The 17673-nt window shown below is 43.7% G+C and overlaps 1 protein-coding gene and 2 pseudogenes across 11 annotated transcripts in view; 1 reads left to right on the top strand and 2 right to left on the bottom strand.

Annotated features, from left to right (window-relative positions):
- The window catches only part of TMEM62 (transmembrane protein 62), a 54991-nt gene extending 40888 nt beyond the window's left edge, over positions 1–14103 (bottom strand). The window contains exons 1-4 of one of the 11 annotated variants that reach the window (XM_055098344.2): positions 13846–14103; positions 12880–12991; positions 11600–11737; positions 8629–8674 (exon numbers count right to left, since the gene is read on the bottom strand). In XM_055098344.2, the coding sequence (XP_054954319.1) occupies positions 8629–8674; positions 11600–11639 (86 nt within the window). In that variant the 5' untranslated portion in view covers positions 11640–11737; positions 12880–12991; positions 13846–14103. Of the gene's footprint in view, positions 1–8628; positions 8675–11599; positions 11738–12879; positions 12992–13233; positions 13737–13845 lie in introns of those variants that run through there. The other 10 variants (XM_034938609.3, XM_003805591.5, XM_063596592.1 and 7 more) reach the window with 10 other exon arrangements.
- On the top strand, positions 2–8105 carry LOC129393945 (farnesyl pyrophosphate synthase-like; annotated as a pseudogene).
- Positions 14104–14598: 495 nt separating the features above from the next.
- Positions 14599–16817, bottom strand: LOC100988614 (signal peptidase complex subunit 2-like; annotated as a pseudogene).
- Between the last annotated feature and the right edge of the window lie 856 nt (positions 16818–17673).

The following is a 17673-nucleotide window of genomic DNA, read 5'->3' as shown; positions in this document are numbered from 1 at the left end:
TAGAAGACAGGAGGGTGTTAGTGTAATAAAAAGACAATGCTTTAAAATTCCTTCCCTAATACGCTAGATTTTACCTTCCTTTGAAAACGAGATTTGCTGATCTGACAGAAATATACTAAACTAGATCTACAATGGATAAACTGATGAAATTTCAAAGTTTTTCTCCCATTGTCCCCAAAGACTCATGCAAACTCATTCAATAACCAAATACAAGTTCACCAAGTTCAGAAGTAAGACGGCTCTTTTAGGGAGTCCATTAAATGTTCAAAAAGAAATCAAAATCCAGTGGAACAGTATTTATCAATCATTTGCAGATTTAGTGAGGGCCTACTAAGTACCTAGAATTCTTGGTGTAGTGAGATACAAAAGCTGTCTACTTCTTGAAACAGGACTACAGAGGCTTAATTCACAAGAAAGACTTGCAAAGATGAAGTCTTTAAGCAAGGAGAAAAAATATTAGTCTAGGTCTGGGTTGTTAAATCTTTTTCAGTTCCTAAAGATATATTGATAACATACACAGGGTCTATATCCACTAATGAAAGTTTACCACCTTAAGCGTCAACAGTGTTCAGGTGTCCATAAAACTGCAGAGTGAAGACCAGGAAGAAAGGATGAGTAACACAGTACAGAGCAGGCACTCATTAAGTATGTGTTGAATAAATAAGAAGGAAAGTATAGATTTTATTGGAGGGCATACCTATATTATTCAAATGTCAGAACATTATAAGAAAAGTTGGTATTATCGTTTATCTAAGTGTCTTACATGATTTTTACCTAACAGCATATATTTAAAAATACAAATAAACTCCTGAAATTTAATATGCTAGTGGGCCACAACAACCATCAAATATAATGTAACCCGAGTAAATATATGATATAGACATTACAACTAATACTCAGAAATTAGTCAAACCCAATTTAAACAATGTCAATTAGTTCTACTGCCTTTCTTCTTGGTATTTTTAAAATTTCCATTTCAGGGCCAGGCGCGGTGGCTCCCGCCTGTAATCCCAGCACTTTGGGAGGCCGAGGTAGGCGGATCACGAGGTCAGGAGATCGAGACCATCCTGGCTAACATGGTGAAACCCCATCTCTACTAAAAATACAAAAAAATTAGCCGGGCGTGCTGGCGGGCGCCTGTAGTCCCAGCTACTCCAGAGGCTGAGGCAGGACAATGGCTTGAACCCGGAAGGCGGAGCTTGCAGTGAGTGGAGATCGTGCCACTGCACTCCAGCCTAGATGACAGAATGAGACTCTGTCTCAAAAAAAAAAAAAAAAAAAATTCTATTTCAGGGTTTTATTCTAAATTAAAATTTTTACTTATATTTTTTCTTGCTTATTTATGTTCAGTTATTCCTCAGAATCTTTTTTTTTTTTTTTTTGAGACGGAGTCTCACTCTGTCGCCCAGGCTGGAGTGCAGTGACGCGATCTTGGCTCACTGCAAGCTCTGCCTCCTCTCTGGGACATTTTTAAGATCAAGATTTAACTTTAATTTTTTTTCTTCAGATTGGTATTTCTGTAATATTTATATTTTTAGTAAAATGCCACTTATTAAATTCAGATAAAGTTTAGGTGGCTAAAAACAAAAATACAAAGGTAAGAAACTTTAAAGTGACTATTCACTTTACTTTCCCAATAACCACTCAGCCCCAAGTCCTGTTAATTACTTTTGAACATGTCTCCTAACTCCCCACAGTCACCATGAAAGATACAAACAGTTAACAGGAAGTGAAAGATTTTCATCTCTGTCCTCTTCCTTTCTCACATTAACAAAAGAGAACAACCTCCTCTTCCAATGTATGGTGACTCTAATCATACAAACTCAGTTAACCAGTGCTTTTTGACCTATCATCCTCAAATTGATGTCACCATCTCCATATCCAAGAACTTAGTTCAGATGGGTATGACTTTTCATTATCATGACTAGACTATTGCAGGACCCTCCTATTTAGTCCACATAACTCCAATATCTCTTTTTTCCTTTTTATCCCATCTTTTTCCTTTTTTATTGTGGGATTGCCATTTATAAAACACTATTTTAATTATGTTACTTGCCTCCTTAAGAACCTATGCTGAATTATGAACTATTACCCATCACATCTCAACTTCTATGCTTGTTACTTAAGACCTCCATAAATTAGCCCTAGGCTACCTATCCAGTGTCATACTAGTCCTCAGTATGAATGTTAATTCTGGTGACACCAGTTTTCTTACTGCCCCTGCAAAGTTCAGTTTTTGGTTTCCCAGTCTGTAGCTTTTAAAGATCTCTTCATACCTATCTTTTTGCCTAAAATATCCTCCTTGGCATGTCTTACTTCTTCAAATGCTACTCATCTTTTAAGATTGGACACACTTTTTGCTTCTTTTATAAAGTCTTCTCTATGTCCACCCCCATGCTTTTCTGATTTCTCATAGTGATTATCATGTGTACCAAATAATCTAGCATTTCCTCGGCCATTTCTTCATGTTCTTTTCTAATTGTTTCCTAAATAATTCTGATGTCCCTTAACTACACTATCAGTTCCTTGAAGGCAAAAGCCAAATTTTTAACATTAGCTCATGTATCTCTCACACTATCCAACTAGGGATGGACTCTCAATAAATATTTGCTACACGATTGATTGACAATGCAGAACAAAGCTACTGAATACCCTGAGGCTGAAAAGTGCACTGCAACCAAAAGAGGAATCTAAACATAATGAAACTAGAGAATTGGTTTCTAATTCAGAGATCCCTTGCCTTTTCACATTCGTGACAAATAAAGATTATTTTAATATTTGTATGACACAGGATGAAAAGATAAAGCAGCCAGGTGACTAACTGGGCTCTCCAGCCACCACAGAGGCCAGGAGAATCAGTATCTCAGGATTCTGAAAACCCAGTGACCTCAGTAGTGTGGCTGACAAGCTCTGATATAAATGACTTTTCCTATGTATCAATGACTTAAACAATTTTTTAAGCCCGTGTGGAATATTAAAAGTACCATTAGCCAAAACAAAGCATTAAACTGCATGCATATTTCAGAGATATTGTGGTTCCTGACACCACAATAAAGCAAATATTGCAAAAAAGCGAGTCACATGAATTTTTTGGTTTCCCAGTGCGTATGAAAGTTATGTTTACGGCTGGGCGCAGTGGCTTATGACTGTAATCTCAGCACTTTTGGAGGCCAAGGCAGGCAGATCACTTGAGGTCAGGAGTTTGAGACCAGCCTGGCCAACATGGCAAAACTCTGTCTCTACTAAAAATACAAAAATTATCCAGGCATGGTGGCACATGCCTGTAGTCCCAGCTACTCAGGAGGCTGAGCCAGGAGACTCGCTTGAACCAGGGAGGTGGAGGTTGCAGTGAGCCAAGATGGTGCCACTGCACTCCAGCCTGGGCAACAGAGCAAGATCCTGTCTCAAAAGAAAAACAAAAAAAAGTTATGTTTACACCATACTATAGTCTATTAAGTGTGCAATTGCATCATGTCTAGAAAAACAATGCACATACCTTAATTTATAAATACTTCTACTGACTGGGCATGGTGGCTCACGCCTGTTACCCTAGCACTTTGGGAGGCCGAGGTGAGTGGATCACTTGAGCCCAGGAGTTCAAGACTAGCCTGGGCAACATTTAGAAACCCTGTCTCTATAAAAAACACAGTAAAATTAGCCAGGCATGGTGGCTCACGCCTGTGGTCCCAGCTACCCGAGAGGCTGAGGTGGGAGGATCACTTTGAGCCTGGAAGGTGGAGATTACAGTGAGCTGAGATCGCGCCATTGCACTCCAGCCTGGGTGACAGAGAGACCCTGTCTCAAAAAAAAAAAAACAAAAAAAACAAAAAGAAACCTTACTGCTAAAAATGCTAATGATCATCTGAGCCTTCAGTGAGTCAAAATCTTTTTACTGGTGGAGGGTCTTGTTTTGACGTTGGTGGCTGCTGACTGATCAGGGTGGTGGTTGGGGTGGCTGTGGTAATTTCTTAAAATAAGGTAACCATGAAGTTTGCTACATCAATTGACTTTTCCTTTCACAAGAATTTCTTGGCCGGGTGTGGTGGCTCACCCCTGTAATCCCAGCACTTTGGGAGGCCGAGGTGGGCGGATCACGAGGTCAGGAGTTCAAGACCAGCCTGGCCAATATGGTGAAACCCTGTCTCTACTAAAATATAAAAATTAGCGGGGCATGGTGGCAGGCGCCTGTAGTCCCAGCTACTTAGGAGGCTGAGGCAGGAGAATTGCTTGAACCCGGGAGGCGGAGGTTGCAGTGAGCCAAGATCGCACCACTGCACCCCAGCCTGGGTGACAGAGCAAGCCTCCATCTCAAAAAAAAAAAAAAAAGAATTTCTCTATAGCATGCAATGCTGCTTGATAGCATTTTACCCAAAGAAATCCAATCCTCTCCAACACTGTCATTGCTTTATCAACTAAGTTTATGTATAATTCTAAATCCTTTGTTGTCATTTCAAAAATGTTCACACCATATTTAGAAGGAGTAGATTCCTTCTCAAGAAACCACTTTTTCTGCTCATCCATAAGAAGCAACTTGTCATCTGTTCAAGTTTTATCATAAGATTGCAGCAATTTAGTCACCTCTTCAGGCTCCACTTCTAATTCTAGTTCTCTTGCTATTTCCACATTTACAGTTCTTCCTCCACTGAAGTCTTGAACCCCTCAAAGTCATCCATGAGGGTTGGAATCAACTTCTTCCCTCCTGTTCATGTTGTTATTTTAACCTCCTCCCATTAATTGCAACTGTTCTTAATGGCATCTAGAATGGTGAATCCTTTCCATAAATTTTTCAATTGACTGCCCACATCCATCAGAGGAATCATAATCTAAGGCAGCTATAGTCTTATGAAATGTGTTTCTTAAATAGTAAGAGTTGAAAGTTGAAATTACTCCTTGATCCATTGGCTATAGAATGAATACTGCGCTAGCAGGCATGAAAATAACATTCATCTCCTTGTACATCTTCCTCAGAGCTCTTGCGTGACCAGGTGCATTGTCAATGACCATTGATATTTTGAAGGGAATATTTTTTTCTGAGCAGTAGTTCTCAATAGTGGACTTAAAATATTCAGTAAACCATGCTGTAAACAGATGTGCTATTATTATCCAGGCTTTGTTGTTCCATATATAGAACACAGGCAGAGTAGATTTAGCATAACACTTAAGCACCCAAGGATTTTCAGAATGGTAAATGGGCACTGGTTCCACTTAAAGTCATCAGCTATGGAGCAGGAACCCACATCCAGGAACAGAGCCCTTTGCTCCTCCCTCAGAATGAATGGAGACCAGAAATCAGACATTTCTGTCCAAGAAAAGCAGGATTTCATTCAGTGCTTCTCCCAGATTGTTAGGGTGCTGACTGAGGATGAGATGGGGCACCCAGAGACAGGAGATGCTATCACCCAGCTCAAGGAGGTCCTGTAGTACAATGCCATTGGAGGCAAGTATCACTGGGCTTTGATGGTGCTAGTAGCATTCTGGGAGCTGGTGGAGCCGAGGAAACAGGATGCTGAGAGTCTCCAGTGGGCCCTGACTATGGGCTGGTGTGTGGAACTGCTGCAAGCTTTCTTCCTGGTGGCAAATGACATCATGGATTCATCCCTCACCCACTGGGGACAGATCTGCTGATATCAGAAGCCGGGCGCGGGTTTGGATGCCATCAATGTTGCTATGCTTCTGGAAGGGAAGCATGTATGTACCGCCTGCTGAAGCTCTATTGCCAGGAGCAGCCCTATTACCTGAACCTGATCCAGCTCTTCCGGCAGAGTTTCTATCAGACTGAGATTGGGCAGACCCTGGATCTCATCATAGCCCCCCAGGGCAATGTGGATCTTGGCAGATTCACTGAAAAGAGGTACAAATCTAGTGTCATGTACAAGGCAGTTTCTACTCCTTCTACCTTCCTGTAGCTGCAGCCATGTATATGGCAGGTATTGATAGAGAGAAGGAGCATACCAATGCCAAGAAGATCCTGCTGGAGATGGGAGAGGGAGAGTTCTTTCAGATCAGGATGATTACCCTCACCTCTTTGGGGACCCCAATGTGACCGCCAAAGTTGGCACTGACATCCAGGACAACAAATGTAGCTGGCTGGTGGTTCAGTGGCTGCAATGGGCCACTCCAGAACAGTACCAGATTCTGAAGGAGAATTTTGGGCAGAAGGAGGCCGAGAAGGTGGCCCCGGTGAAGGCAGTATATGAGGAGCTGGATCTGCCGGCCATGTTCTTGCAATAATAGGAAGACAGTTACAGCCACGTTATGGGTCTCATTGAACAGTACGCAGCTCCCCTGCCCCCAGTCATCTTTCTGGGGCTGGCGCGCAAAATCTACAAGCGGAAAAAGTGACCTAGAGACTGCAAGGGTGGGGAGAGGAGGCCCTAAATAAATTATTGTGTAACTTTCTCAAAAAAAAAAAATCAGCTGCATGGACCTCTAGCAATAGTCAGCCCGTCCTTTGAAGCCAGGGATTGACTTTTCTCTAGCTATAAAAGTCCTAGATGGCATCTTCTTCCAAAAGAAGGCTGTTTCATTTACATGGAAAATCTGTTGTTTAGCGCAGCCACCTTCATCAATTATCTTAGCTAGATCTTCTGGGTCACTTGCTGCAGCTTCTCCATCAATCAGCACTTGCTGCGTCACACTGCATATTTATGTTATGGAGTTAACTTCTTTCCTTAAACCTCATGAACCAAACTCTGCCAGCTTCCAACTTTTCTTCTGCTGCTTCCTTACCTCTCTCAGCCTTCATTGAATTGAAGGGAGTTAGGATCTTGCTCTGGATTAGGCTTTGGCTTAAGTGAATGTTGTAGGTGGTTTGATTGTCTATCCAGAACACGAAAACGTTCTCCACATCAGCAGTAGGACTGTTTCACTTTCTAATCATTCATCTGTTCACTGGAGGAGCACTTTTAATTTCCTTCAAGAACTTTTCCTTTGCCTTCACAACTTGGCTCACTGCTCCAGCTCAAGAGGCCTAGCTTTCAGCCTATCTGAAAGCCTTTCAACAGCCTTCCTCACCAAGCTTCATCATTTCTACCTTTTGATTTAAAGTGAGAGATGTTGGGCCCTTCCTTTCACTTGAACACTTAGAGGCCATTGTAGGGTTATTAACTGGCCTAATTTTTTTTTTTAATTTATTTATTTTTATTGATCATTCTTGGGTGTTTCTCACAGAGGGGGATTTGGCAGGGTCATAGGACAATAGTGGAGGGAGGGTCAGCAGATAAACAAGTGAACAAAGGTCTCTGGTTTTCCTATGCAGAGGACCCTGCGGCCTTCCGTAGTGTTTGTGTCCCTGGGTACTTGAGATTAGGGAGTGGTGATGACTCTTAACGAGCATGCTGCCTTCAAGCATCTGTTTAACAAAGCACATCTTGCACCACCCTTAATCCATTTAACCCTGAGTGGACACAGCACATGTTTCAGAGAGCACAGAGTTGGGGGTAAGGTCACCAATCAACAGGATCACAAGGCAGAAGAATTTTTCCTAGTACAGAACAAAATGAAAAGTCTCCCGTGTCTACCTCCCTCTACACAGACATGGCAACCATCCGATCTCTCAATCCCTTCCCCGCCTTTCCCCCGCTTCTATTCCACAAAACCGCCATTGTCATCATGGCCCATTCCCAATGAGCTGCCGGGTACACCTCCCAGACGGGGCAGTGGCCGGGCAGAGGGGCTCCTCACTTCCCAGTAGTGGCGGCCGGGCAGAGGCGCCCCTCATCTCCCGGACCGGGCGGCTGGCCGGGCGGGGGGCTGACCCCCCCACCTCCCTCCCAGACGGGGCGGCTGGCCGGGCAGAGGGGCTCCTCACTTCCCAGTAGGGGCGGCCGGGCAGAGGCGCCCCTCACCTCCCGGACGGGGCGGCTGGAACTGGCCTAATTTTAATATTGTTGTGTCTCAGGGAATAGGGAGGCTGGAGGAGAGGGAGAGAGATGGGAGAACAGCTGATTGATGGAGCACTCAGAACACATACAGCACTTATTGATTAAGTTCCTGGACTTATATGGGCAAGTTTTGTAGCACCCCAAAACAATTACAATAGTAACATCAAAGGTCACTGATCACAGATCACCATAAAAGATATAATGAAAAAGTTTGAAATATTGTGAGAATTACCAAAATGAGACACAGAGACAGGAAGTGAGCACATGCTGTTGGAAAAATGGCTCCCATAGACTTGCTCAAGGCAGGCTTGCCACAAACTCTCAATTTGAAAAAATGCAACATCTGCAAAGTGCAATAAGGCGAAGCATAATAAAACGAGGTATGCCTGTATATGAAACAGAAAGAATTAAAGGAAAGAAAAACTCTAAACAAAAAGAAATGCATCTGTCACAAAAAGACAAAAAGGCTCATTTTTTAAATTACCAGAGATTCTTTATAGAAAAATTTTACCTGTTAAAAAATGTTTTCAGCTAGGCACAGTAGCATGTGCCTGCAGCCCCAGCTACACAGGAGTCTGAGGCAGGAGGATCGTTTGAGCTCAGTTCAGAGCTAGCCTGGGCAAAATAGCGAGACCCCTGCCTCTTAAAATGTTTTTTTAAAGTTTTCTCTCATTCATTGAATTGACCACACCCTCCTTATAACACTGACTCTACATAGTGGTCTGTCTTCTGTTTATTACAGTACCTGTAATAATTCTTGATGCTGTCCAGACTTGGAATATTGAATGCATCTAATTTAAAAAAAAAAAAAGCAAACATTCATCCACATTAAAAAAAGAATACAAACATTTTCTTTAATGACTAAGGGAAAATAATTCTTTCTATAACAATTCTTCCACACACACCCCCAGGGTAGAGCCGTTCCATTTATTATTCAGCAAACAGTGGGAGGACTAGGAGAGGGGCACATCCTGGACAACCTCCCATTATTGCCATGGGTTTCAGTTTGCTTCCCCCACCTAGAAGTGCTTAGCCTAAGGAAAGGGTAGACTCAGCCCCTGACTCAGAACAGAGTCCAGATGGCCCTGGCCCTACCAGCAATTCATGAACTCCCACCATGGCCCATCTCTCTAGGGCCACTGAGCCTCTCCTAGAACCAGTATGGCTAGACTCTGGGTTGCTGAGTCCAATCCAAGCAGGTTAGGCTCCAAGTTCTAGACCCTAGGCTGGCTAAAACCCTGGAATCTTGATTCCAGGATGTGGGTGGGATGGACTTAGGTCCCAAGCTCCAGGCTAAGCCAGGGGCCTTCAGGGCTGCAGCAGGTAGCTGCCTTCATGGCTAGGTTTCTTGGGCAGTGGTACCTTTTCAGGATAGGGGCCAGGGCTGGAGTTGGGACTAAGTCTGTAGAGACAGTCAATATTGGCATAGCAAGAGTGTAGGCCCGGCAGAGAATGACTCGGAGCAGAAGCAGCAAGAAGCCTATGAGGCGTTGCAGATGACGGCAATGAACACCCCCTGGGAAATGGCTGCCCCCATGACAGGCAGCCCACCCTCAGACCAGCACAGACAGTAGAGCTGCCTCAATGGCAAGGCCTGTGCCAAGGTGGGACTCTGGTATGACCAGCCTTCCATGGAGACTGTCCTGTCTACACACTCAATGATTCCCGGGCAGTGGAGATGTCCACCTGCAGTCTTAAGCCAAAGTACAGCCCGGTGCACATCTGTGGGAGGGTTGGGACAGTGGGATGTTCAGATTTAACTGAGGCTCCAGCAGGGGCAACTGGCCCACCGCAAGCTCTCTGCCTCTGCTGGCACAGACTTAGCTAGGCATGGCATGACTGTAGCAGCCTCTGTCATCTTTCTATAACACTTTTAATGGCAGAATGCCAATCAATTAGATTGATACTTTAAAATTTTGATATCTTAACAAAATTCAGATTATCTAGAAACTTATTTAAGGCACTTAGTATACTAGAGAAAAACAGGTACTTTGAATTCTATACCACTCAGAATAAATAACTTTGAAATTATAAGATTGAACTGTAGTTGCTCTTGTCTTAATCATGTGATTCTAAAAGCCAGCAAGAAGTGGATTCATGCCTGATCTACTGATCAGATAAAGTAGACAAATGAAGTACTTAGCTAATAAAAAAGTCAACCTTTATAAATCAAACAAATACACTACCATCAGGACTCTTTTGGAGAAGAGTTCATTTCCTTACCAACACAATGATAATCTAAAAAAGGGAAAGGATTATCCATTTCCCTGTTCATGCCTATGGAGATTTGTTTGCAATTTAAACTTTTTAAGCTAGGTGCAGTGACTCACACCTGTAATCCCAGCACTTTGGGAGAATGAGGTAGGAGGATCACTTGAGCCCAGGAGTTTGAGATCAGCCTAAGCAACATAGCAAGACCCCAACTCCACAAAAAAAAACTTCAAAAATTAGCAGGGTATGGTGATGCATGCTTGTAGTCCCAGCTACTTGGGGGGCTGAGGTGGGAGGATCATTTAAGCTCAGGTCAAGGCTGCAATGAGCTATACTCACACCACTGCACTCCAGGCTGAGTGACAGAGCAAGACCCTGTCAAAAAAAAAATAATAAGCCAGGTATGGTGGCTCACGCCTGTAATCCCACCACTTTAGAAGGCTGAGCGGGGGCAGATCATTTGAGGTCAGGAGTTCGAGACCAGCCTGGCCAATGTGGTGAAACCCCACCTCTTCTAAAAATACCAAAAAAAAAAAAAAAAAAAAATTAACTGGGCAGGGTGGTACCTGTCTGTAATCCCAGCTACTCAGGAGGTTGAGGCAGGGGAATAGCTTGAACTCGGGAGACGAAGGTTGCAGTGAGCTGAGATTGCACTACTGCACTCCAGCCTGGGTGACAGAGTGAGACTCTGTCTCATAAAATAATAATAATAATAGTAAATTTTAAAAAGAAAAAATAAAAGCTAAGTTTTTAAAATTTGCACACAGTAAAATTCATCCTTTGTGACTTACAGTTCTATGGATTTTGACAAATATATAGTGAACCTGAAGTCCACCACCACAATCAAAATACAGACTAGTTCCATCACCACCAAAAATTCTCCATGATGCTTGTTTGCAGTTAATCTCTCTCCCAATCCCTATCCTCTGGTAACTATAATCTGTTCTCTGTCTATTGTTTTGCCTTTTCCTGAATGTCATATAAATGAAATCATACAGTATGCAGACTTATGGGTTTGCCTTCTTTCACTTAGCAAAATGTATATTTATTAAAACATCTGTCTGCATGAGTTTTGCTAAAACTCATATTTTTTCCATGTACGGAAAAAAGGACTGGGGGATGGGGGCAGGGGGAGGGATAGCATTAGGAGAAATACCTAATGTAGATGACAGGTTGATGGGTGCAGCAAACCACCATGGCACATATATACCTATGTAACAAACCTGCACATTCTGCACATGTATCCCAGAACTTAAAGTATAATAATAATAAAAAAAAAGAAGCAGCATATGTCACAAAAAAAGGACCATACCAATTGTCATCTCAAAGGCTAACAATGACATTTGAAGTTTTAAAACCACATTATATAGTTGTATTTCAGAGATGTGACCTTTAGTATATGTAAATGTCCCACTTTATAATTTTACAATCTAAGTTGGAAAATCTAGGTTCCTGAAGGGGGAAAAAAACTCTTGTCTTTATTGTATCTGGCTCTTGGCTCTTACCATGATTTCCTTTGATATCCAGCCACTTGGTTTTTTCCATGACTCTTGTCTTCTTCAGAATACCCTGGTAGGTTTGCCATTCTACCTCATGCTGCCTGGATCCCAACTGTTCCTTTGTTTTGGCATCTGTCAGGTCTCCTGTAGGTTTACACAAGAATTGAATCACAATGCAAAATAAACTACTGGGGGTTCCATTTTTTTTAGATATGTACACTGAAGGAACAAGGATACTTAAAGCACTCAACGTGTATAAGCATAACTGCTCACGAGACCACCAATGTCCAAATCGAGCCATCTAAACTAACAAGATTTTCTCAGCAAGGACTTTGTTTCTTATAGGTTAGCAAATGCCTGGTCAATCTCCTGTGATATTCGAAATGGGTTGTTAAAAAAATCTTTAAAGAGAACAGTACAAAATGCATCAATAGACTCTGATAAAATGAAAATGATTTATAAGAAATTCCAATACTCTGAGTGGGTGCCTAATATCTATGGCAACCATATTTTCCAAACCACAAAATCAGAATATGTGATTTGACCAAGTATTATTTTTACAGCAAGAAGCAATGTGGCAGGTGCAATTGGACAACAAAATACCAAAATTTATAGGGAACTAAACAGAAAACTTTTTATGGAGCTCATCCATTAAATCAGAACTGATACCCTTTCATGTCAGCAGAGATGCTTCAATAAGGTGGATGAGTGATGAATTCCCCAGTAAGCAAGATAGATAGATGCTCCTTTAGCTTCTTCTCCCCATTACAGTTTGAAAGCAAATAAAGTGTTTGAAGAGTCTAGAAAACTTAAGTCATAAAACTATCAAAGGATGAAGAAAAAGTGCCCTGGGTCACCGGAAGCCTCAAACAACTGAAAATATAAGATTAATAATGTAAAGAAAATAGAAAAGTTAGCAAAAGAAGAGAACTTCTGATTCGTGGTTACAGGCTTTTCCCTAATTCTCACAACCAGAACTGTAACAACAACAAGAACAAAAACCAGATACAAATATATCAGACAACAGACTGACATGAGAACCAGGAGCCTTGCTTCTACTGCTTTGACAAAACCTTGCTACGTCAAATCATTTTGCCTGGATCTTGACTCATTCAGTTATCCATAGGCAAAGGGGTTAGAATGTCCAATCTCTTCCACCTCACAGAGCTCACCTGGGGCTGTGGCTATACTGCTCCCAACGTCCCCAAAGTGAAAAGCCACAGCCCTGGCTAGAGTTCTACCATGCGGACCACAGAACACCACCACAGCACGGCAAGCCTCCCTACCTGTTGCTAGGACGAGAGCTGGTTGAATGATGTCAATAGTTTCAGAACAGAATTTCTCTAAGTCTACCGCTCTGCCTGGATCTCGAAACCTGCTCAGGTGAATGTCGGATATCTGCCGAAAACAGGTATTGAACAGAGAGATCTGAGCCAGGAAGAGGCAGCATGGGGAGGGGCGGCTCAGCGGCTCTCTCGGGCAGAAGGAAAAGGCAAAGAGGCAATGCATAACGAACCCCCCAGGTAAGGACAGGGCCAGCACTAGACAGAGCCTCGAGTTACAACCTGACTGAGGTCCCCAGCCTGGAGCGTGGGGCCCAACACCCGCAAGGGTCCCACCGCACGGTGCCCGATCTGCACCTGCCTCCCGGCCCGGCTTCCCGCCGCGTCACCTGCAGGCCCCAGAAGATGTTGCTGTCTCCGGGCCCTGGCGCGGGGTGCGGCCTCCTGGGGGGCGCGGGGCGCGGCAGCGGCGAGGGCTGGCCCGCCAGGCCGTAGTGCTCCAAGAGCATGGCCACCAGCGCTGCGGCCGCCAACCCCGCGACCACCCTGAGAGCCAGCACTGCAGCCATGCCGCCCGCCCGCCGGGGCGCGGCCCTCGCTGATCCCGCGCAGGACCGCGCGGCGCTCCCGGGAGCCGCTTTGCCTGCACTTCCGGACTCTATTGTCGCAGGGCCAGAGCCGGATGCGGGGCCGGCGCCGGATGCGGGGCTGGAGCCAGACACTGGGCCTAGGGTGCTGCGCCCGTCAGCCGCCGCCCAGCACCTGCCCCTCTCTGGCCGCGCAAGTGACTGGGCTCGTTTTGCATAAGTAATACGATCACAGAAAAGAGAACCGAAACTCTGAACACCAATGACGGTGGCCGAGTGGTGGCGGGGAAGGAGACCAGGACCAGTGGCCGGGAGGCGGGGGCTAGAGTCCTGGCTCCGCCTTGGTCAGTCACTCCTGACCTCAGTGGGTCGATCTCCTTACCTGTGAAACGGAGTTAATACCTTCCGTGCGCACTTTGCAGGGTTGTTGTATCAAAGTGAGAATGTATGAGGACGCCTTTTAAATTGTCTCACAAATGTGTCAGGTGGCTTCCTCTGGCCCCTTCTGATTATTAACGTGCCTCCATAGGTTTTCTTTTCTTTCTCTTCCCCTTCCCTCTACCATTCCCCTTTCCTTCACTTCTCAGACAGGGTCTCTATCCCCCAGGCAGGAATGCAGTGGCGCGATCATGGCTCACTGCAGCCTCGACCTCCCTGACCTTAAGTAGCTGGAATTACAGGCTCGCACCACCACGCCCAGCTAATTTTTTAAATATAGTTTTTGTAGAGACTGGGATCTGTCTGTGTTGCCCGGGCTGGCCTCGGAACTCCTAGGTTCAAGCGATCCTCCCGCCTCCGCCTCCCAAAGTGCGGGACTACAGGCTGAGCCACCGCGCCCGGCAGCATAGGTTTTCTATAGATGTAATTCCTATGTTTTGTGAAAGTTATTTTTCCCTTAACCTGATTTCACATGCACCTGATTAAATAATATTGCAACACGGTAGTATACCATTCATTTAATAAGTATTAAATACTTCCTATGGGCCAGACCCAGGAGAATTAGATTCAGCCCTACCTTAATTTATCTAACAACTCCCTTATTGTTGATTTTTAATTGTTTATTATATATTGCTGTTCTGCGTAATTTTTTTCACGTCTTCCTTCCTTTTATTGAAAAAAATTTTAGAAAATGGCAGTTAATAAAAGGCACAAACAAATCAACAGGGATATACTAGTGGAAAACACAATATAAAACTAACATGTCATTGGCTTCTTTAATTGGTTAACAGCACAAAATGTAACAGGCAAAAGGTCTGTTTCAAACAAATTAAAAAGCTATGTGTTTTTTAAATTCTCCCCAAATCAGATATATACACACCCACAAAAATAGTGTGTGAAGGAAAACTGTCATACACAAGAAGTCGTATCCTGAATTCTTCAAGGAAATACATGTGGAAATAGGAATTAACAGAGTCAGCAACAGATTAATTTTTTATTGAGTCTTAAAATGCTACATGGCCCAAAGCTATACTATATAAAGTACTACTAGGTACAAAGGAAAGTCTGTCCAGCTTTTAGCAAAACTGCTTTCCCAGAAAAGCAAATTAAAATAATGCAATCAGCAGACCCAGGAGACTACAGCTAGACATCAGAGCTACAACTTCTCATATCTGTCTCAGAAAATCCTATTTATCCAGAACAGACTAAAATTTCAGGACAAAACAGGGATTTTTAAACTTTTTTTACTTTATCCATTTTAAATTCTTTTTATCTCCCCCACCCCACAAACCAGTAATTCAGCAAGATCCAACAGAAAGAGGGCTACTTTTAGAATTGGCTATTTTATTTTTCTTTTCCTTTCTTTTTTTTTTTTTTTTAGAGACGGAGTCTCACTCTGTCACCCAGGCTGGAGTGCAGTGGTGCAATCTCGGCTCACTGCAAGCTCCACCTCCCAGGTTCAGGCCATTCTCCTGCCTCAGCCTCCCCAGTAGCTGGGACTATAGGCACGTGACACCATACCTGGATAATTTTTTGTATTTTTTAGTAGAGACGGGGTTTCACCGTGTTAGCCAGGATGGTCTTGATCTCCTGACCTTGTGATCTGCCCGCCTCAGCCTCCCAAAGTGCTGGGATTATAGGCGTGAACTACCGTGCCCGGCCTTATTTTTCTTTCTACGGCGAGACTGTCATGGAGCTTGGATATTTCAGGCTCATGTGCATCCATGACCAGTGTCCCACTGTGGTCAAAAAACTTAGCAATGGACTTGGTGAATTCGGCTTCCCGCTGCTGCTTTGTTCTCCCACTGATGAAGGTCAGCTTAGAGGTGTATTTGTCATCAAACCTTTTAAGACTGGAGGACAGTTGCCAACTATCATCAGGATCCATTCCTATAGGATCTTTCCTGTGGGCCACGAGAAAGATGCTCCTCTCCTTATATGAGGTATAAATGGTCAAAATCCCCATCATCATAAAATAGGATATGACGCACAAAGCCAAAATGGGTTTGGACTATGGAAAGGGGTGCATATAATCCCAAATCAAAGCCACTATGGCAAAGAAACAGGAGATTGTACAGATGGTAAGGCGACCATCAATGAGACCAAAATTCTCCACATATTTGTATTTTTCCAGAAGTAACTTTTTGGCAGAATCATCCAAAGAGTTTTTCACAGCTAATCCATCCCACTTGTCAATTTTTACAGGCTTATCATCTGTCTTCCACTTATCCAACAAGCTGCTATGGCCACTGCCTGTCCCGCACCTGGAACCACCGCCAGCCCCACTACTGCCTCCACTACCACCGGTTCTCCGACCCTGATCAGCTGCTGCTGCCATCTTATCTGCTTCTGCCTGTTCTGAGTAAATGTATACACGTGTGTGTGTATATATATATATATATATATTTTTTTTTTTTTTTTTTTTTTGAGACAGAGTCTCGCTCTGCCACCCAGGCCAGAGTGCAGTGGCGCCATCTCTGCTCACTGCAAGCTCCACCTCCCAGGTTCATGCCATTCTCCTGCCTCAGCCTCCTGAGTAGCTGGGACTACAGGCACCCGCCACCATGCCTGGCTAATTTTTTGTATTTTTAGTAGAGATGGGTTTTCACCATGTTAGCCAGGATGGTCTCAATCTCCTGACCTCGTGATCCACCCGCCTTGGCCTCCCAAAGTGCTGGGATTACAGGCATAAGCCACTGCGCATGGCTGAGTGAATATTTTTACACAAATAGTGCTCTTTAAAAAAAACTCCCTTTGAGTTTTTTCCTTGGGGTATGTTGTCAGTATTGGATTTATGCCAATTTCAATTAAATTGAATTTTCAATTTAAAATTTTCAATTAAATTTTGGAGTACCTTTGGAATAGAATACATTGATCTAATCAGAAAACATAAAGAAACATAAAGGTAAGTAGGCAAAGAGCTATAGTTCATTATCTTAAGAGCTTATGTAGGAGAGAGACATACATAAGTAAGTTTAATATATGAAGAATATGCTTTTTGCCACAAGAGATGACCAGATATAAAAGGCAGGGGGAAGGTTAAAACTAGGAGAGAGAAGCTGGGCACGGTGGCTCACGCCTGTAATCCCAGCACTTTGGGAGGCTGAGGCGTGCAGATCACCAGGTCAGGAGATCCAGACCATCCTGGCTAACACGGTGAAAGCCCGTCTCTAATAAAAATACAAAAAAATTAGCCAGGCATGGTGGCACGTGCTTGTAGTCCCAGCTACTCGGGAGGCTGAGGCAGGAGAATCACTTGAACCCGTTAGGTGGAGGTTGCAGTGAGCTGAGATTGGACCACTGCACTCCAGCCTGGGTGACAGAGCGAGATACTGTCTCAAACACCACCACCACCAACAACAAAAGCAACAACAAACTAGGAGACAGTACATCTTTGGAAAGAATCAAGAAAAGTTTAATTATGGAGGCCACATATAAAGGATGAGTAATATTTCTTGACTGGCAGAGATTGAGGTTGGGGTGGGTAAAAGCACTTTGCACTAAGACCTAACAACACGAACCAAAGCATTAAGATGAGAAAATGCAGGGCATGTTGCAGGGACAGTGAGTGTTTCAGTTTGGCTAGGCTATGCCAAGAGGAATAATGGTAATTAGACCAGACCCTTGGCTTGAGGCACATTGAGGAAGGCCTTTGTAAATGCCAAGAGTGAAGACAACAGGGTTCTGCTTTGGCAAGATGGATCTGGCAACGGCATAGAGAACTGGCTGTCCAGAGGATAGGTGTGAGAGAGAATCCTGTTGGAAGGAGATT

This window comes from Pan paniscus, chromosome 16 (assembly GCF_029289425.2).
Source record: "Pan paniscus chromosome 16, NHGRI_mPanPan1-v2.0_pri, whole genome shotgun sequence".
In the NCBI taxonomy this organism is placed as follows: domain Eukaryota; kingdom Metazoa; phylum Chordata; class Mammalia; order Primates; family Hominidae; genus Pan; species Pan paniscus.
The sequence above is the reverse complement of the archived record's forward strand: the minus strand, read 5'-3'. Positions and strand labels throughout refer to the sequence as shown.